We start from the raw sequence: 22,550 nt of genomic DNA on the forward strand, positions 1-22,550 counted from the left end.
CAGTGTGTGTATGTGTGTGTGTGTATATATATATATATATATATATATATATATATATATATATATCCACTTGATTAAAACCAACAAAGAGAGCAACACAAAAGAGGCCTTTAGGGTGCATTCACACTACGGAATCTACATTTGCGGAAAATACTTCGGCGGTAGAATCACGGGGCACTGCGCCGTCACCATTGACGGCTATGCATTACTCACGGAATTCCACCCAAAGAATTAACATGTTCTTTCTTTGCACAGAACAATTTTGGTGACTGCTGCTGAAATGTCACAGTATTCTCACGGAAGACCCATTCACACTGATGGTACTGTTCACTAAACGGAATTCTACTCGCGGAGTTCCGCTCTCAGAATTCTGTGGGAATTCTTCAGTGTGAACATACCCTTACATTGATTCAAGCACCCAGTTCAGTTTAAGAACGTCTTTTAGAGGGTTGGCAGCTGCAGTTCCCAATCCCTATGCTGGCCATTTTCATATTGCATGCATAGTAGTAGAGACTTTTGCAACCTCACCAGGTGAGTGTTAAACTTGGTGGTGATAGAAATATTTCCTTAAAGGGGTACGCCACCCCTGGACATCTTATTCCCAATCCAAAGTGTGATGTCCCAGTACAGGACATGGTCCTGTACTACCCTTAGGCCCTGTTAGGTTGAGACCCTCAGTGACCCTGCATGGTCTCCCCCTGTTGTTCCATAATGTTGTGTATATCACTTTAATGCTTAGACAGTATCTTAATGTATGGGTAGTGCAGAGGACCTGTGGGAGGTCTACAGGACCTGTGTAAGTCTGTCACATGTTATGTTAAGCAGTCACCTGATTTGTTGTCACATGTTCTCCCAGACAGTATCAGCTTAACCTATGACCCGCAGCTTGACCAATGGGCTTTAGTCCAACCCCCCACTATATAAAGGGGCGGCCATTTCAATTCCCTCTCTTGTACCATCAGTCTTTACTGAGCACAGCAACCATCAGAGAGCTTAGTGCAGTTGATCAGCATCTGGAAGACCCCAAAAGCTACTGTCATTCCAGTAAGTCTCAAGTCTATGTCTGATGTCACTGAAACTAGTCAAGTCCGGCATATAGTCAAGTCAAGTCCAATCTTGAGTCAAGTTAATTACAAGTATATTGGTCCAGCAAGCTGCTAGATCCTTCTGGGTCCTGGCAACCTCTCTGAGAAATCTGGCCTTAGCTGTGAAGATAATTCCATCTGTCTTATACTCAGTAAATCTTCCATTTGACCATAACTGGTTGTGGACTCTCATTTCACTACTAGCAACTGGGATAGTGGAGAAGATGGGCATGTGGTGTTCGGGAACCCTAAAACCACACTGGCGTCATGAACACTAGGGATTAACAACATCTTACCTCTGGGGTTAATACCATCTGATCCCACCACTCACACCACTACACCCGTGGTCCTACCATACACCCGTGGGTCACCACAAAAGGATAAGGGATAAGATGTCTGATCGTGGAAGGGGTCTGGTCGTTGGGACCCCCGCCATCTCCAGGATGGCACCCCGGTGCTCTGAACAGGATGCAGGGTTCGGGCGGCCATGGTAGTGAGGTCACGCCACGCCACCTCAATTCATGTCTGTGGGAGGGGGCGTGATGGCTGTGGTCGCTTGACATGCCCCCTCCTATAGACATGAATGGAGGGGGCGTTGTGTGACCGCACTACCATGGCTGCACAAACCCACATAAATGTTCAGAACACTGGTATGCCAGCCTGGAGATCGCAGAGGGTCCCAGTGGCCGGACCACCCGCCATCCTTTAGATAGGGATAAGGGGGGAGATTCATCAAAACCTGTGTAAAGGAAGGTTGGCCAGTTGTCAATTTCAACAAATCAGATCGTTTCTTTCATTTTAAAAAAGGGCCTCTGAAAAATGAAAGAGGCGATCTGATTGGTTGCTATAGATAACTGGTTGACTTTTCCCTTTTACACAGGTCTTGATGAATGTCCCCCAAGATGTCCAGGAACGGAATACCTCTTGAGGGTACATTCCCACACGGCCTATTTGCTGCGTATTTGCTGCTGCGTATTTTATTTTCTCTGTTGAAGTCAATGGGTAGGAAAATACGCAGCACCAAATACGCAGCAAATACGCAGCAAAATACGCTGTGTGGGAACGTACCCTTAGGGTCTATTCACACGTACAGTATTCTGCGCAGATTTGTCAGATTTGAAAGCAACAGGATCATTAAGGGTTTGGGAAAAAGATTCAGCATAGCTGCAATGACACACTAATGTGAACAACGCCCAAGATTTGTACAGGTTTTTTGGCTATGTCTGTAATCTAAGAATTGATTAGACTTGGCCTTATAACTAGAGATGAGCGAATCGAATCAGATGAATCCAAATTCGTGACGAATTTCCTGAAAAATGTGATTAGTAACAAATTTGAATATCGCTGCGATTCGATAAAACGAATTGCTTCACTAAACTCCATTTAGTGCAGTGCAGGCCAGGGGATCTAAAATGGCGGCTACATGTGTGAGGACATTGGGCAAGGAACTCTGGGAAAGCGGGTAGGCGGGATCACCCTTAATCAAATGCGGCATGCAGCCTATCAGCAGCCAGCCAGCCCTGTGATGTCACAGCCCTATATATTCAGCAGCCATCGATGCAGACAGGCATTGCTGGGATATTTTCCTGAGAGAGCAGACAGTGTCTGTGTGTTATTGAAAAAAAGATCTTTAGATCTTTGCACCTGTGTGTGACGGTTTTCTCACAATTCTTATGTGATTATCAAAATCACATACAAAATTACTCAGGTCTCAGGATTTCCCAGGTTGCAGTGCGTCGAGACCTGACATCACTAGTCAGGTGATCAGAGGGAGTCTGTCTGCTTCAATGGATGGAGCGACCGCTGGGTGGGAGAGAGATCATTTTGCAACAGCTGGAGGCACCCTGGTTAGAAAACACTGATGTATTGCATTGAAGGGATCACAGTGTGTCAATGGGTGGGGTGGCTGATGTGTGGGAGGGAGCAAAGTGACCTCATACTTACAAACTATGGAACTATGGGATGTGTAGTTTAGAGAACTAAATTGAACAGGAAATACCCAGTTCTGGCAGGTACCTACTACTAAAATCACCTTATAGTGGATAACCCCTTTAAATGTTTCTTCTGGCTCACTTAATAATATACTGTATGTCAGCAACGCTCGTATACCGTTACATGTGCAGCCTCACTGCTGACAGATATCAGTGTGCATGTCCTGACTTATATTATTTACAAAGTGCAATTTAATAATACATAAGAAGGGTGCTGGGGATTTTATATTTCTATTGTGTCACGATTTATACATCTATCCAGATTGAGCACCACCGGTACAACTTATCAAGGATGTAGATTGCTGTAAAGTGGTATACGGTGTCCGGATGGAAATTGCAATAGAACTGTGCAGTGCCAGCTATATTCCAGCAATTATAGTTTTTTTTTTAAACATCCTGCAGCTGGACCTAAATCATTGTAAAGTATGATTGAACTGTCCCGCAGGCAGAGAATAGTTAATGCTGGGGGGGGGGGGGGGGGGGGGGCAGGGAAAGGGATCAGGGCAGGTGGGGGAAAGAAGACATCGCTGCTGCAGTGATGAATGCAGGGAGGACGAGCAGCCTATCACTGGAAACTAGGAAAGCTGCATGGCATTCAGCATGCATGCCACCCAGATTTTCCAGTCTCCTGATAAGCTCCAATATATCAGCTTTATCAGACAGATGTTACAAAAATAAAAAGAGGCCGTGACCTGGCAGGTAGTAGGCCTAATGTTGTAAAGAAGTTATTAATCCCTTAACGACCACTGACGTAAATGTACGTCCTGGGTTGGCGGGACTTCCCGCACCAGGACGTACATTTACGTCCTGTGTATGACCGCGAGCATCGGAAGGGTGCTCGCGTCATACACGGCAGGTTCCGGCTGCTAGCAGCAGCCGGGGACCCGCCCGTAATGGCCTTCATCCGCGATCCCGCGGATGTCCGCCATTAACCCCTCCGATGCCGTGATCAATGCAGATCACGGCATCTGCGGCATTGCGGCACTTTGATTGGATGATCGGATCGCCCGCAGCACTCCGGCCGTCTCCCAGGGTCATCTGCTCTGGTCTGTGATCGAGCAGACCAGAGCAGAAGATCACCGATAATACTGATCAGTGCTATGTCCTATGCATAGCACTGCACAGTATTAGCAATCAAAGGATTGCTATAGATAGTCCCCTATGGGGACATAAAAAGTGTAAAAAAAAAGTTGAAAAATGTAAAAATAAAAAGTAAAAAAAATGTGAAAAATCCCCTCCCCCAATAAAAATGAAAATTGTCCGTTTTTCCCATTTTACCCCCAAAAAGCGTAAACATTTTTTTTATAAACATATTTGGTATCGCCGCGTGCGTAAATGTCCAAACTATCAAAATATAATGTTAATGAGCCCGTACGGTGAATGGCGGAAACGTAAAAAATGTAAAAAGTCCAAAAATGCCGCCTTTTTGTCACATTTTGTTAAAAAAAATTTATAAAAAATTATCTAAAAGTTTTATATATGCAAATGTGGTATCAAAAACAAAGTACAGATGACGGCGCAAACAATGAGTCCTCATACCGCCCTATATACAGAAAAATGAAAAAGTTATAGGGGGTCAAAAAAGGGCAATTTTAGATTACTGATTTTGTACAAAAAGTTTTAGATTTTTTTTAAGCGGTACAAAAATATAAAAGTATCTAGCCATGGGTATCATTTAAATCGTATTGACCCACAGAATAAAGATCACGTCATTTTTAGCGTAAAGTGTACAGCGTGAAAACAAAACCCTCCAAAATGTGCAAAATTTTGGTTTTCATTTAAATTTCCTCCCTAAATTTTTTTTGGGGGGTTCGCCGTACATTTTATGGTAAAATGAGAGGTTTCCTAACAAAGTACAATTGGTCATGCAAAAAACAAGCCCTTATATGGGTCTGTAGATGGAAATATAAAGGAGTTATGGATTTTAGAAGGTGAGGAGGAAAAAACGAAAACGCTAAAATAAAATTGGCCTGGTCCTTAAGGTGAAAATGGGCTTGGTCATTAAGGGGTTAAAGGGGTTATCCAGGAATAGAAAAACTGAGCTAATTTCTTTCAAAAACAGCTCCACGTCTTGGCTCCATTCACTTCAATGAAACTTTTTAAAGAAAGGAGCTCCTGGATAACCTCTTTAAAGGGGTACTCCTTTGAAAAAAATTATTTTTCGTAAATGAACTGGTGCCAGAAAGTTAAACAGATTTGTAAATGACTTCTATTTAAAAAATCTTAATCCTTCCAGTACTTATCAGCTGCTGTAGTTCTTTTCTTTTTGAATTTCCTTTCTGTCTGACCACAGTAGTGCTCTCTGCTGACACCTCTGTCCATGTCAGGAACGGTCCAGAGCAGGATAGGTTTGCTATGGGGATTCGTTCCTGCTCTGGACAGTTCCTGACATGGACAGAAGTGTCAGCAGAGAGCACTGTGGTCAGACAGAAAGGAAATTCATAAAGAAAAGAACTTCCTGTGGAGTATACAGCAGCTGACAAGTACTGGAAGGATTAGGATTTTGAAATGAGAGTCATTTGCAAATCTGTTTTACTTTTTTGGCACCAGTTGATTTAAAAAAATATGTTTTTCAGCGGAGTACCCCTTTAAATACAATCAGTGGCTATGTCTATGCGGATGGATAAATAGTACATAACCTACACAGTTAGAGCAATGAGATAGTAAACTGGTAAATGATACAGACAAAAATAAACAAGTCGAGAATTTACGGGGTACACAGCTGGTGTCGACAACAGGAGTAGCATAAATCATACAACACAAGGGGGTCAGGCCACTAAGTGGCCTGACCCCCTTGTGTTGTATGATTTATGCTATTCCTGTTGTATAGGCAGTACAACTGGTGGGTACAGGCTGTAATAATAGAAACCATATAGATAAGCAATGGCACAGTGATCCCTCAACGTACAGTGGCCTCAACTTACAGTGGCCTCAACTTACAATGGCCTCAACTTACAATGGCCTCAACATACAATGGTCTTTTCTGGACCATTGTAACTTGAAACCAGACTGTTAGGATTCGGCTAGCTGGATGTGGATCCTCTGTGTCAGCGAGGGATTGGCGTGGACCGTGTCGGCGGACCGGTTCTAGGTTACTACTGGTATTCACCAGAGCCTGCCGCAAAGCGGGATGGTCTTGCTGCGGCGGTAGCAACCAGGTCGTATCCACCGGCAACGGCTCAACCTCGCTGACTGCTGAGAAGGCGTGGGACAGAAGGACTAGGCAGAGGCAAGGTCAGACGTAGCAGAAGGTCGGGGCAGGCGGCAAGGTTCGTAGTCAATAGCAATAGCAGAAGATCTGGAACACAGACTTTGGACAACACTAAACGCTTTCTCTGGCACAAGGCAACAAGATCCGGCAAGGAAGGGAAGGGGAAGTGAGGTTATATGGACAGAGAGCAGGTGGAAGCTAATTAGACTGATTGGGCCAGGCACCAATCACTGGTGCACTGGCCCTTTAAATCTTAGAGAGCTGGTGCGCGCACGCCCTAGAGAGCGGAGCTGCGCGCGCCAGAGCGTGACAGCCGGGGAATGGGACGGGTAAGTGGCTTGGGATGCGATTCGCGAGCGGGCGCATCCCGCTATGCGAATCGCATCCCCATCGTGAATGTCAGTGCAGCGCTCCTGGTCAGCGGGTCTGACCGGGGAGCTGCAGAGAGGAGAACGCTGCGAGCACTCTGGGGAGGAGCAGGGACCCGGAGCGCTCGGCGTAACACAGACTCAACATACAATGCTACAGACAGTCCAGATCTCCACATGTCAATGGCCGGAAGAACCAACCAATCAGAATGGGCATTCACTGGTAAAACACCTGTATTACTGAAGTGCATGCACTGACTGGTGTCTGGTTGCGCCCCCTACAGTACAGGGAGGTATTACATGTTCTGTACTCTTTACCTGTATTACTGAAGTGCATGCACTGACTGGTGTCTGGTTGCGCCCCCTACAGTACAGGGAGGTATTACATGTTCTGTACTCTTTACCTGTATTACTGAAGTGCATGCACTGACTGGTGTCTGGTAGCGCCCCCTACAGTACAGGGAGGTATTACATGTTCTGTACTCTTTACCTGTATTACTGAAGTGTATGCACTGACTGGTGTCTGGTAGCACCTCCTACAGTACAGGGAGGTACTACATGTTCTGTACTCTTTATCTGTATTACTGAAGTGTATGCACTGACTGGTGTCTGGTAGCACCCCCTACAGTACAGGGAGGTACTGCATGTTCTGTACTCTTTAACTGTGCCAGGGTTAGCTGCTCCTTTGGACACCAGGTGGGGGCGGCTCCATGTTACTTTTTTAGGACACTGTGTACTGTACAGGACCCTGAAGAAGCTCCTGTCCTCTCCATAGACAGTGATTACAGTTCCCAGCAGATCTTTATTACTTTTATATGTAAGGATTTGCTTTATCTGTATTAGTTATCTACTTATTTTTCTTTGATCCTCACTTTTTCCTATTTTTGGATGACATTTTGGTGGCTTCAGAACCAATTACCAGGTTTCCAAAGAGTTCTGGTCTCAACATACGATGGTTTCACCATGCAATGGTCGTCCTGGAACCAATTGATATTATAACTTGAGGGACCACTGTATATATAGGAGCCATTAATGTATTGTGTGCAATGGTGTCTTGTAGTCCCAAACATTTTTTTTTTCTTTTTTTACTATTCTATGTGTGCGCCCTGAGTCCACTGACTAATCCCATAATGCACAGGGCCAGGTTCTCTGCAATCTGTCAGGCTGGAATGTTCTTACTCCCAGTGTCTAAGATAAGAGCAGGAATGTGGGAATGGAGGAAACTGAGAACAAAAGGTAAAGTTACTTTTCTATACTACACTACTGCTGTTGTGCTAGCTATATGTGCTTAGCCTATATGTGCCCCAAGATCAGTGCATCCTGCTGTATGTCTACAATATACGTATATATTTATATATATATATATATATATATATATATATATATATATATATATACACGTATATATCTGATGGGAGTTTAGTCTGTTCTACAGTACTGGGGGAAGGGCGATGATTTATCTCGGCACAATTTTTTTCCTCTTGAACTTCATATGGCTGGATAGAAATGTGATGTTCTGGCTTCATTCTATAGAGCTTGGGCTAAATTCCTATTTTTAGGAGAATATTTCATTTTTTTTATTTTTTATTGTATGGTTTTATTCTAAAAAGCTTGGACTAAAGTCTTATTTTTAGGAGAATATATATATATATATATATATATTTTTTTTTGTATTGTTTCATTCTATAAAGCTTGGGCTAAATTCCAATTTTTAGGAGAATAGTTTTTATTTTTTATTGTATTGTTTTATTCTATAAAGCTTGGGCTAAAGTCTTATTTTTAGGAAAGAAAAAAAAAACATATATATATAGTTTTTTTTTGTATTGTTTCATTCTATAAAGCTCGGGCTAAAGACCTATTTTTGGGAGAATATATATATATTTTTTATTATTATTATTTTTTTATTGTATTGTTTCATTCTATAAAGCTTGGACTAAATTTCAATTTTTAGGAGAATATTTTAAATTTTTTATTGTATTGTTTTATTCTATAAAGCTTGGACTAAAGTATTATTTGTAGGAGAATATTTTTTAATTTTTTTATTGTATTGTTTCATTCTATAAAGCTTGGGCTAAAGACCTATTTTTAGGAGAATATATATATATATTTTTTTTTTTTATTGTTCTATTCTAAAAAGCTTGGACTAAAGTCTTATTTTTAGGAGCATATATATATATATATATATATATATATATATATATATATTATTATTATTATTATTATTATTATTATTTTTTATTATTATTGCATTGTTTCATTCTATAAAGCTTGGGCTAAATTCCTATTTTTAGGAGAATATTTTTTTTATTGTATTGTTTCATTCTATAAAGTTTGGGCTAAAGTCCTATTTTTAGGAGAATATATATATTTTTTTTTTATTGTATTGTTTCATTCTATAAAGCTTGGACAAAAGTCTTATTTTTAGGAGAATATTTTTTTTCTTATATAATTCTTGTATTATATTATCACAATTCCTCAAAAATATCAATGTTTTCAAAACTGTTTACATTTTTTTTAAGTTCTTTAAAATCTGCATAAGTTTTATTAACCTGTTCCTGAATGAGATGCTGTTTCTATAGCGCTGTATAAATAGGTTGCGGGTTCTTTAAAACCTAAGCAACTAATCCATCTTGTGTAAAATGGCAGGAATTTTAATCCTATTATTGCTTTTATTTATTTATTTTTTTTTCTTCAATTTTTCTTTTCTGTGAAACCATAATAAGTAATAAATGTAAATTATATGCAGGGTAAATGTTACTTTCCTTGAACTGTAAATACTAAAAATACAAAAAAAATACTATAAACCACCAAGTCAACAAGAACTTGTGATCATATAAAAGAATAAAGCCATAGGCTCAAAACAATTACTCCAAGTGCCCCCAATATGCTTCATAATTTATAGTAGGGAATACATAATTCTTTATAATACACACTTTAGCTGCTGCAGAACCTCAGATGGAAGCTTCCTGTTCAGAATTCATTGATATAAAACCCTCTCATCCTTTCAAATAGAAGATCTACAGCATCAAAGGTGTATATTATGAGGTTCTGCAGCAGCTGATGTGTATAATATGAGGTTCTGCAGCAGCTGAGGTGAATATTAAGAAGTCCTGCAGCAGCTGGGGGTTGTATTATAATGATCTACAACAGCTGAGGTATATATTAAGATGTTTTGCAGCAGCTGATATGAATAATATGATGTTCTGCAGCAGCTAAGGTGTGTATTATGAGGTTTTGCATTGGCTGAGGTGTATATTATGAGGTTCTGCAGCAGCTGAATGTATGTGATGATATTCTGCAGCAGTTGAGGTATGTGCTATGAGTTTATGCAGCAGCTGAGGTGTGTGTTATGAGGTTATGCAGCAGAGGAATCATTACATGCCAATCGATCACTATATAATTATCAGGCTCTGACATCATCATGTGATGTTTATACTAGGGATCGACCGATTATCGGTATGGCCGATATTATCAGCCGATAATCAAGATTTTGGGCATTATCGGTATCGGCAATTACCTTTCCGATAAGCCGATAATGCAACGCCCCCCGCACCGCCCCCACCGCACCGCGACCGCCCCCCCGACCCGCCGCACCGCACTGCGACCACCCCCCCGCACTGCCCCCATTGCCTCCCCCATCCCCGGTTTTATAATTACCTGTTCCCGGAGCCCACGCTACTTCCTGCGTTATACGCTGTGCGCAATGACGGGTGACGTGACGTGCGCAATGTGACGTCACCATCAGTGCACACAGTGACAGTTCAGGAGGACGCCACCGGAGCCAGATGTGGAGTGGACCCTGGGAACAGGTAATTATAAAACCGGGGATGGGGGAGGCAATGGGGCCGCTGCGGGTCGGTCGCGGGTGCGGTGCGGTGTGGCGGAGGTAGAGGTTGCAGTGCGGTGGTGGGGGGAGCGGTGGCAGTGATAGGTCTCAGGACACCCCGGCCAGGCAGGGGGAGAGAAGCGGGTGGCGGCAGCCGCCTATGGCACCGCAAAAGCCACTGCAGTGCATTGATTTAAAGCGCCCGCTTTAAATCAATGATCTGCAGCGGTGTCGCGGGGGGATAAATAGCCGATAACTTATACCGGAATATCGGTATAAATTATCGGCTATCGGCCCTAACCTCCACCGATTACCGGTATCGGCCCTAAAAAAACAATATCGGTCGATCCCTAGTTTATACACTTATAATTTAAACAATATTAGTGTCAATGTAACTTTTTCATTGATTTAAAATTACATGCAAAACCAACACACAAAAATTGTTAATAATAATAATTCAACATAAAATACTGAAATCAGATATAAATATAAACCAGATAAACTCTATAATACATTTTGCATGCACAGAACTTTATATTGGGATTGGCCCATTAGGATAATAGGAGGTACACAGATTGTATAAAATATAGCTTTTATATAAAATATGTTGGGATTGGCCCATTAGGAAAAGCTATTTGTATCCTTTAAAGGGGTAATCCACTGCCCCAGTGTTTGGAACATTTTGTCCATACCCCTCATGATGTCATGCTATTCCCCCTCAATGCAAGTCTATGGGAGGGAGCGTCGCTGTCACCACGCCCCCTCCCATAGACTTGCATTGAGGGGCGGGGTGTGGCGTCACGACCACCACAGCCCGCACCCAGCATCCAGAACAAAATGTTCCCAATGCTGGGGCAGGGGATTACCCCTTTAAATGGATGGCCATGTAATACCACATTTCTCCTGTAGGAGCTGCATGGCCTGCAACTTCTCCCAGCGGATTCCAGCCCATCCAGCATCTGGGTCCTTATAAGAAGAAGTACTTCTTTTTTTCCCAAGAAAACAGCGCTACTCTAGTCTAGGGGCTGTGTCTGGTATTGCAGCTCAGCCTTATTCACTTAAATAGGGATAAGATACAAGGCACAACTTAGGTGAAGAATGGGTAAATCAAATAATCTGATCAGGAGCACTAGTTATGTAATACGTGTCCTAATATCTAATAACATTTTACAAAGACCATATACACCTTAAAGGGGTACTCCGATCCTAGGATAGGGTATAAGATGTCTGATCGTGGGGGTCCCGCCACTGGGGACATCCGGTGCGAACTTAGCTCCGTGCCGGAGAACTGGCGATGCAGGGCGGAGGCTCATGACGTCCCTCAATGCAAGTCCATGGGAGGGGGCGTGACGACCATCACGCCCCCTCCGATAGACTTGAATTGAGGGTGTGTGGCTGTGATGTCACGAACCTCCAGCGTTGCACCCGGCGCTCTAAACGAACGCCAGGTGCAGCAAGGAGGCCGCCGCTGGGGACCCCAGCAATCAGACATCTTATCCCCTATCCTTTGGATAGAGGATAAGATGCCTAGGGGCGGGGAACCCTTTTAAAGGGGTACTGCAGCCAGAATTTACCCAGCGGTCGGACCCCCTGTGATCAGCCTCCATACACATTAGATGCTTAGCTGGTCCTGCCGGAAATGGTGGATTGACCAACTTTTCACCAATGTGTATGGGGCCACATGAAGTTACACAAGTAGTTTGGTCAAATTTAAAGGGGTTATCCAGGAAAAAAACATATATATATATATATATATATATATATATATATATATATATATATATATATATATATATATCAACTGGCTCCAGAAAGTTAAACAGATTTGTAAATTACTTCTATTAAAAAATCTTAATCCTTTCAGTACCTATGAGCTGCTGAAGTTGAGTTGTTCTTTTCTGTCTAAGTGCTCTCTGATGACACGTGTCTTGGGAAACGCCCAGTTTAGAAGCAAATCCCCATAGCAAACCTCTTCTACTCTGTGCAGTTCCCGTGACAAGCAGAGATGTCAGCAGAGAGCACTGTTGCCAGACAGAAAACAAAAACTCAACTTCAGCAGCTGATAATTATTGAAAGGATTAAGATTTTTTAATAGAAGTAATTTACAAATCTGTTTAACTTTCTGGAACCAGTTGATATAAAAAAAAAAAAAGTTTTTTCCTGGAATACCCCTTTAAGACCTGTCAAATTTGAGACCTGGGTCCGGAGGGTCATAACTAGTACTCCTGATCAGATCAGATTAGAGGGGGGAGAAGTGAACAGTTCTGCACTTCACTCCCCGGCTTGCTGCAATCCCCATCCATTTGCAGAAGATGATCTCCATAGGCTTATACGTCAAAAGTTTTGATGAATGAGAGAAACACTTTAAGATTTAGTTTTAGGGTGAAGATAAATGAATTTCCAATTCAAGTCCAACATTTTTGGATTAAAAAAACAAACAAAAAAGACCCAAAAAAATATATATGAAAAAAGAAATGCCATAAAATGTATTGTCACGCACGATGCCCTGCATGTCATCACTTTCTAGAACACTGAACCTTCCAGTTATATTGCACTGGAATAAGAGCGAATGGATTATGTGAATGGCAAATGGTCCCTCCCCGAGTCTGTTAATGATTTAGGAAAAAACAAACGTAAGCAAGAAATGTTTACCCACTCCTGTATCAGTGTTAGGCCTACACGGAAGTGACCGTCTATACAACGCAGCCTCGCTATCTGGATCTAGGTAAGAAAATCCAAACTCCCAATCAGCCTTAATGGGAAACGTAACGGGTTAATTAAAGTGAATGGGAATCGGGATGTAGTAGTGCCAGGGAAAGGGACAGGTGGCCTACTGAAGACACCGCGGCAGGGAAACACCCTGGTGGCCTCAATAAGATCTATTGCTCTCCACTGTTGGGTTGGTTGTTAGGTTTACTGGTAAATCACAATCTACAATTTGGCCACCAATGTTCTGAGGCCTCAAAACTTCAACACTCCTTCCGAAACAATGCTACCGGGGGAGAATACCCTCATAATACGGCATCTAATGTCCCATAGGGCCACAGTCAAGTCCTATAGGCTTCTATGGGTGATGTATTTCTGCTCTGTACGACTCAGAGATTGTTTGCTGAAAAATAAGGTTTGGTGGATAAGACCTTAAAGGGGTACTCCGCCCCTAGACATCGTATAAGATGTCTGATCCCCGGGGTCCCGCCGCTGGGGACCCCCACCATCTCGGCTGCGGTACCCCAGACATCCAGTGCACGGAGCCCAATGCCCAATGACTGGCGGGGCGGAGGCTCGTGGCATAACGGTCACACCCCCTCAAGTTTAGTTTGAATAGATGTTTATTTGTTCCTAATGCGGAGAGTTGAGGTAAGCCATTGCCCAATGTCTCTGCCTGGCCCATCTCTTCCTTGACATCATCTGATGACTTTCTTTTGTGTTTGGTTCTACAAAACTTCACTCAAAAACTGCCACAAAAAGTGCCACAAAAAAACAAACAAACAAAAAAATAGATTGTTTTGAATAAGGAGAGTCTCTTAAAGGGGTATTCCAGGATTTTTTTTATTTGACTATGCTACAGGGGCTGTAAAGTTAGTGTAGTCTATAACATAGTGTCTGAAACTGTGTGTGACGGTTTTCTCACAATTCAGATTTTCACCCCAATATTTATTTTAAACAGTATACAAAATGACTGTTGTCTCAGATTTTTCCCAGCTTGCAATGCGGACAAGACCTAACATCACTAGTCAGCTGATGACAGGGAGCCTGTCTGCTTTAATGGGTGGAGGGATCGCTTGGTGGGAGAAAGATCAATCTGCAACTAATGCAACAGCTGTCGGCACCCTGATTGAAAACCACAGGTCTTTTGAATGGATGCAGCTCATTTATGTTTCAATGGGTGGGGTGGCTGATGTGTGGGAGGGAGGAAAATGGAATTGTAGGATTTGTAGTCAAAAAAAGAAAATTCAAGCAGGAAATACCAGTTCACAAAAAGCTAGCCACAGTATTATGGTAATCTCACAACATAGCCATTTATCCCCAAGACAAGCGCTGATCCTTCCTAAGCATGTCCATTACTGTCTGCCAGGTACGTACTAAAATCACCTTATGGTGGAGAACCCCTTTAAGCTGATCAAAAAGTGCCTTTATTCTGGAAACTGCAGCAATAAGCTGTCATCTGTAGGTAAAACTTTCCAGCAGCACTATCCCACTATCCTAGCTGTGACAAAGGACGGTAATCCGTCCGAAACGCGTCCAGTACTCTGCCACTGCCGTGAATGTATTGCTTTTACCTACAATAAATCGATATACTCAGACTCTGCTGGATTATCTTCTTCTTTAGCACCATCCCATCACATGAAAAACGAGAGGGGTATTTATTTCTTGCTTGTTTCCCTTCTTTTTTGTTTCAATATTTTTTCTATTTCTGTATCCTTGTTGTTCATAAAAAAAAAAAATTATAATAATTAAATGAGAAAAAAGAAAGGGTTATTCTGATGTTCCTAAAAACCTGCTTTAAAGCTGGGTCTGTAGATATAATTAAAAAAAATATATACTTACCTACCCCCAACCCTTCACAGCTCCAGTTTAACTAATTCACTGGCCAAGATGGGACATGGCTGCAGCTTTTGATTGGCTGAGGGACTGGAAGGCGCCAAAAGGGAGCTAGAGTGGTAGGTGCGAGGATAGGTAAATATTATTGTTTACAGCATTATAGCAAGTTTATGGGAATACCTTTTAAAGCATTACACATGTGCCCATCCATATCGGGAAGTTGTCTTTGTAAGGCTGCATTCACACTACGTTTCGTCCATACGGGGACCGGACCCGGCCCCCATCTCATTCATTTGAATGAGCCAACCGGAGTCAGATAGTGGCTCTGGTTGGCTCATTTTTGCCCTTTATCCGGTTTTCTGCCCTGGACTGAAAACTATACCATACCCCAGTTTTCAGTCCGGCCAGACTATATATATATATATATATCAACTGGCTCCAGAAAGTTAAACAGATTTGTAAATTACTTCTATTAAAAAATCTTAATCCTTTCAGTACTTATGAGCTTCTGAAGTTAAGGTTATTCTTTTCTGTCTAAGTCCTCTCTGATGACACCTGTCTCGGGAAACGCCCAGTTTAGAAGCAAATCCCCATAGCAAACCTCTTCTAAACTGGGCGGTTCCCGAGACAGGTGTCATCAGAGAGCACTTAGACAGAAAAGAACAACCTTAACTTCAGAAGCTCATAAGTACTGAAAGGATTAAGATTTTTTAATAGAAGTAATTTACAAATCTGTTTAACTTTCTGGAGCCAGTTGATATATATATATATATATATATATATATATATATATATATATATATATATAAAGTTTTTTCCTGGATAACCCCTTTAATCCAAACCTCCTTGCAGCTCAACTCAATGGTAATGTCAGTAACGCGACCTTCTCTCATATTACAGATGACTGAGCTTCATTGCACGTGACTGGTCAGCTCATCCGGTGGAAAGATGGAGACCGTGGTAATCGTAGCTATTGGTGTCCTGGCTACTATCTTTCTGGCTTCCTTTGTGGCTTTGGTTGTGGTCTGCAGGCAACGCTACTGCCGAACGAAAAACCTTCTCACACACTACAACAACAAGTAAGAGTCCAAGACATCGTATCCCAACCGGGGGTGCCTCCATGTGTTGCAAAACTACAACTCCCAGCATGCCCGGACAGCCTTTGGCATGGGTCAGATGAGCAACCACTACTGTGGAAAATGAGTGTTTAGACCTGTGACTACGGTTGCCACCTGGCTGGTATTTTGGCCACCCTGACGGTATTTTTATAATAAAAATAACGCCCATGCAATGCCCGTTATTTATCCAACCAATCCTACAACTTGTGGATTGTTGCACCATATACTATACCAGTGTTTCCCAACCAGAGCGCCTCCAGCTGTTGCAAAACTACAACTCCCAGCATGTTGGACTATATAGTAGTATATAGTATAGGTCAGTGTTTCCCAACCAGGGGTGCCTCCAGCTGTTGCAAAACTACAACTCCCAGCATGTTGGACTATATAGTAGTATATAGTATAGGTCAGTGTTTCCCAACCCGGGGTTCCTCCAGCTGTTGCAAAACTACAACTCCCAGCATGCCCGGACAGCCGTTGGCTGTCCGGGCATGCTGGGAGTTGTAGTTTTGCAACAGCTGGAGGCACCCCTGGTTGAGAAACACTGGTATAGTTTATGGTGCCACATTCCGGGAGTTGGAGGATTGGTTGGATGAATACCGGCCATGCTAATTTGCATAATTAATTATATATACGTGACATCACAGGATACACGTATGCGGGGGAAATTTTGTCCTAGTCTGACCCCTATAACTTTATTATTTCTCCTTATACGGGGCCTGTATGGGGGATCATTTTTTGCCCAATCTGTAGTTTATAACAGTACAATTTTTGTTTTGATGTGACTTTTTGATGGCTTTTTAAAAAATGTTAATTTGGGAGTTACTGTTAGTTACTAACTACAACTCCCAGCATGCCCTGATACAGCTGCCCCAAAGGAAAACTACAGATCCCAGCATGTTGGACTATATAGTAGTATATAGTATAGGTCAGTGTTTCCCAACCAGGGGTGCCTCCAGCTGTTGCAAAACTACAACTCCCAGCATGTTGGACTATATAGTAGTACTGTATATAGAATAGGTCAATGCTTCCCAACCAGAGGTGCCTCCAGCTGTTGTAAAACTACAACTCCCAGCATGTTGGACTATATAGTAGTATATAGTATAGATCAGTGTTTCCCACCCAGGGGCGCCTCCAGCTGTTGCAAAACTACAACTCCCAGCATGTTGGACTATAGAGCAGTATATCGTATAGGTCAGTGTTTCCCAACTAGGGGTGCCTCCAGCTGTTGCAAAACTACAACTCCCAGCATGCCCGGACATGGCTGTCCGGGCATGCTGGGAGTTTTAGTTTTGCAACAGCTGGAGGCGCTCTGGTTGGGAAACACTGACCTATACTATATACTACTATATAGTCCAACATGCTGGGAGTTGTAGTTTTCGTTTGGGGGCAGCTGCTGACTCACAGGCTGTATCAGGGCATGCTGGGAGTTGTAGTTAGTAATTAACTGCAACTACCGTATTTGCTATAAAAAATAAAATAAAAAAGCGATCAAAAAGTCAGATCTAAACACAAATGGTCCTGTTAAAAACTACAGATCGGGGCGCAAAAAATGAGCCCTCATACTGGCCCGTATAAGGAGAAATAAAAAAGTTATAGGGGTCAGAATAGGACAAAATTTCCCCCACATATGTGTATCCTGTGATGTCACGCATATATAATTAATTATGCAAATTAGCATGACCGGTATTTTTTTGACAAAAAAAGGTGGCAACCCTACCTGGGATGATCAGGAGAATGAGCTGAGAGAAGTATGCGCTCCTCTCCCTGCTCGGTACAGACTTACATTACATAAGTGTCTCGATCATGTGACAAGGAGTCAGGAGAGAAGACACTAAGCCTATGTTCACATGTCCGCAAGGTACATCTCTGTGACGGCTGTGGAGCAGCCCCCTCACATAGACATGAATGGAAAGGGCATGACATGGCGACACGAACACGGAAGCCCGAAGCCGGCGTTCTGAATCTAAATGTTCAGAACGCCAGGGCGCAGGCTCGGAAATCTATCCTTTGGATAAGGGATAAGAGGTCTAGGTGCTGAGTACCCCTTTAAAGAGTACCTCCCATGATCTAGTTAAATTTTATAATCCTCCCAGTTCACTGCCCCCATCATGATAAACCACCCCCTGCCTTTATTTTTATTACTTTTTTCGTTTTCTACCTTCATATTGCTCTGTATTTTCTGCTCAGTCTTAGTCAGATTCACAGACTGGGAAGGGGGCGTTCCCCAGCAGGCGTGACATCACCTGAAGCCATACAGGGGAGAACATCCTCCCTCACTCTGCTACACACAGCCCAGAGCAGTTCAGTGTGAGATGAGCTATGATTGACTAAGTCTGCACACACACCCCTCAACACTCCAGACTGCATTTCCTGATTTTGGACTTCTGCCAGGCCAGTAGGAGTCCAAAGTCTGTGCAAGAGATGGGGGAAAATGTGCTCTGGACAAGTAGAGAGACACCTAGTGGCAACTTTTTTTTAAACACAAATAAAACAGAAAACTTAAAGGGGTATTCCAGGCCAAAACTTTTTTTTATATATCAAATGGCTCCGGAAAGTTAAACAGATTTGTAAATTACTTCTATTAAAAAATCTTAATCCTAGCAATAGTTATTATCTTCTGAAGTTGAGTTGTTGTTTTCTGTCTAACTGCTCTCTGATGACTCACGTCCCGGGAGCTGTGCAGTTCCTATGGGGATATTCTCCCATCATGCACAGCTCCCGGGACGTGACATCATCATTGAGCAGTTAGACAGAAAACTTCAGAAGATAATAACTATTGAAAGGATTAAGATTTTTTAATAGAAGTAATTTACAAATCTGTTTAACTTTCCGGAGCCAGTTGATATATATTAAAAAAGGTTTTGCCTGGAATACCCCTTTAATTTCTTTTAAACAAAGTAGATTAGAAAGATTTTTTATTTACCATAAGGAGTGCAATATCAAAAATGAATTTTAAAGGGGTACTCCGGTGGAAAACATTTTTAAAAAAATCAACTGGTTCCAGAAAGTTAAACAGATTTGTAAATCACTTCTATTAAAAAATCTTAATTCTTCCAGTACTTATCAGCCACTGTTATGATCCACAGGGAGTTCTTTTCTTTTTGAATTTCCTTTCTGTCTGACCACAGTGCTCTCTACTGACACCTCTGTCCATTTTAGGAACTGTCCAGAGTAGGAGCAAATCCCCATAGAAAACCTATCCGGCTCTGGACAGATCCTAAAATCGACAGAGGTGTCAGCAGAGAGCACTGTGGTCAGACAGAAAGGAAATTAAAAAAGAAAAGAACTTCCTGTGGATCATATAGCAGCTGATAAGTACTGGAAGGATTTAGATTTTTTATTAGAAGTAATTTACAAATCTGTTTAACTTTCTGGCACCAGTTGATTTAAAAACAAAAAAAAATGTTTTCCAGTGGAATACCCCTTTAATGACAGTGTCCATTTAAGATAAAGCCATGTTCATTATGTACTTTTGTGTTTTTAAAAGGCCAACTGTGGATTTAATTGGAGCAATGGAAACCCAGTCTGAACCTTCAGACCTGGAACTGGACGATGTTGTGATCACAAACCCACAAATTGAGGCAATTTTGGAAGATGAAGACTGGATTGAAGATGCATCGTAAGTTTATCAATTATTACAACATAATCTTATTACAATGAAACCTCTCCGGAAGATCATCTTTTTATCTAGATTAGGTTATATTGACCCTTTCTATTAAAAAAAACTAGCCCCCTTTGACCATTTTTCAGTTTTAGGGGGTCATCTCAAAGAGCATTCACTGTACTCCCCAATATGGCGTGTAAGACCTTTTATAAGATGCATCCAAAATTGGTGCACACTACAGGATAAGACCTAATTTTAATCACATTTTGGAACTTTCATTAGGCTGTACATCTCAACAAGTTACGTCAACATTCAGCCTGAGGTATTACCGATGGGCCCATAGACTAAAGGGATACTCCGCCCTTAGACATCTTATCCCCTATCCCCTTTAAATGGGCTGAAAGTAGTCTGATTGGAAAGACGTATAGTCCATTTCCCAAACATATACACTGTGTAAGACTCAAAAAGTGTGTTCAACCATGGTTTTGAGTCCTGCAAAGTCGCAAAATATGTCCCATTTAGATTATGTTCATCCCATTGAAGTCTGTGGATCTGTCTGCATCCCTTTTATTTATTTTTTTACATTTTGCCAACATACATCTTGACAGGAACCCCCAAAAGGACGTGAAATTACTAACTGCTTCTGTCATATAGGAAAGACAACTCCATTTATTTCTTATAAAACCAAATTTTTAAACTAAAATTTTTGTTAAAGGGGTACTCCGCCCCTAGACATCTTATCCTTTGGATGGGGATAAGATGTCTGATCTCGTCAGCGGCACCCCAGACATCCGGTGCACGGAGCGGACTGGCGATGCGGGGAGGAGGCTTTTGACGTCACAGCCCGCTCGTGATGTCACGTCCATGCCCCCTCAATGCAAGTCTATGGGAGGGGGCGTGACGGCCGTCACGCCCCCTCCCATAGACTTGCATTGAGGGGGGCGTGGACTTGACATAACGAGCAGGGCGTGGCCGTGAATCAGAAGCCTCCTTCGCTGCACCGATGCTCTAAATGCATGCCGGGTGCAGTAGGGACCCCGCAATCAGACATCTTATCCCCTATCCTTTGGATAGGGGATAAGATGTTTGGGAACAGAGCACCTCTTTAATGCAAAATATCGAAATAATAAATAAAAAAAAAAAAAAAATTAAGCAATATATTGCTTCATGCAACAGATGTCTGGGGTGCTGCAGCCAAGATTGTGGGGGTCCCCAGCGGCAGGACCCCCGCGATCGGACACCTTATCCCCTATCCTTTGGATAGGATATAAGATGTCTAGGGGCCGGAGTACCCCTTTAATGAGTTTTTAGAAAAAAATAAGAAAAATGACAAGTGACCATAGGCAATATTACGACAGAAAGTCAATGGGCCATCATAAGACAAAAAATATGAGAACATGCATTTCGTGGTGACCAAAGCTCAACAATGGACAAAGGTACACAACCGCGCATATAGTGCACATCCTATCACAACTCAAAGCAGAAATCAACGCAAAACAGCGAAATGGATAAGAATAATAGAAGGGAGACAAAGAGGTAGGCCGGTAAACAAGGCCAAGCAAAGGTAAAAATAGTGATGAGCAGCAGGGGCCATATTCGAATTCGCGATATTTAGCGAATAAATTGACGATTATTCGTCCTATGTTCGCGAAATTCCCATATTCACTATGTTCATCAACTTTTTTTTTCCATGTGAAAATTCACATGGAAAATTCACAAAAAATTTGCATGTGAATAAAAAAAAAACAAAAAAAAAAACAGACCCACGTGATAGACCCCTGTTCGCATGGAAAATTCGCATAAAAGTTCACATAAAAACGTGCACGTGAAAAGCAAAAATACACACAAAAAAAACAAGAATATTCATCATTACGAATATATAGCACTATATTCTAAATATTCACGAAATAGCGAAGTGCCGATATTCATGATAAAAATTCACATTACGAATATTCGTGCTCAGCACTAGGTAAAAATTAACGAGAAGGGAGAAGATGCACCCTGATAGGATGGCACAAAGACAGGACAAGAAACACAAAGACAGGACAAGACAAAAAGAACAAGAAATGGCGATCCCACGGGTCTCAGATAGAAGCGAACAGCTCAAAGAGGCTCCAGAGATCGGATTTCTTGTATGAGAGCAAGAAGGTCTTGTAGGGAAGAGGGGACCGACTTCTTCAAAAACTTTTGGCCGCCAGAAGGACAAAAATTTTTTTTTTTAAATCAACTGGTTCCAGAAAACCAAACAGATTTGTAATTTACTTCTATTTAAAAATCTTAACCCTTCCAGTACTTATTAGCTTCTGTATGCTCCACAGGAAGTTCTTTTCTTTAAATTTTTTTTCTGTCTAACCACAGTGCTCTCAGCGGACACCTCTGTCCATGTCAGGAACTGTTCAGAGTAGGATAGGTTTGCTATGGGGATTTGGACAGTTCCTAACATGGACAGAGGTGTCAGCAGAGAGCACTGTGGTCAGACAGAAAATACATTTAAAAACAAAAGAACATCCTGAGGAGCATACAGCAGCAGATAAGTACTGGAAGGATTAAGATTTTTAAATAGAAGTAATTTACAAATCTGTTTAACGTTCTGGCACCAGTTGATTTAAAAAAATTGTTTTTCACCGGAGTACCCCTTTAAGACCTTTTTTTTTCATCTAAGGAAACCGTATCTTCGTGATCAAGAGTTGAATGCTGCAAAATACTTACGTACAAAATGAAAGTATAGGAATAAGTTGTCATTTTCCAAGGCCTTGGTCCACTAAGGGTGCCTCGTTTGTGTATGGATTGTATGACACTATAGTG

At 42.0% G+C, this 22,550-nt stretch overlaps 1 protein-coding gene across 2 annotated transcripts in view; it reads left to right on the forward strand.

The window, feature by feature from the left end:
* The window catches only part of TMEM98 (transmembrane protein 98), a 132,437-nt gene that overhangs the window by 90,870 nt on the left and 19,017 nt on the right, over positions 1 to 22,550 (forward strand). Inside the window, exons 1-3 of one of the 2 annotated variants that reach the window (XM_056548804.1) lie at positions 7,786 to 7,891; positions 15,924 to 16,102; positions 19,629 to 19,760. In XM_056548804.1, the coding sequence (XP_056404779.1) occupies positions 15,972 to 16,102; positions 19,629 to 19,760 (263 nt within the window). In that variant the 5' untranslated portion in view covers positions 7,786 to 7,891; positions 15,924 to 15,971. Of the gene's footprint in view, positions 1 to 7,785; positions 7,892 to 15,923; positions 16,103 to 19,628; positions 19,761 to 22,550 lie in introns of those variants that run through there. The other variant, XM_056548805.1, reaches the window with a different exon arrangement.

This window comes from Hyla sarda, chromosome 12 (assembly GCF_029499605.1).
Source record: "Hyla sarda isolate aHylSar1 chromosome 12, aHylSar1.hap1, whole genome shotgun sequence".
NCBI classification, from domain to species: domain Eukaryota; kingdom Metazoa; phylum Chordata; class Amphibia; order Anura; family Hylidae; genus Hyla; species Hyla sarda.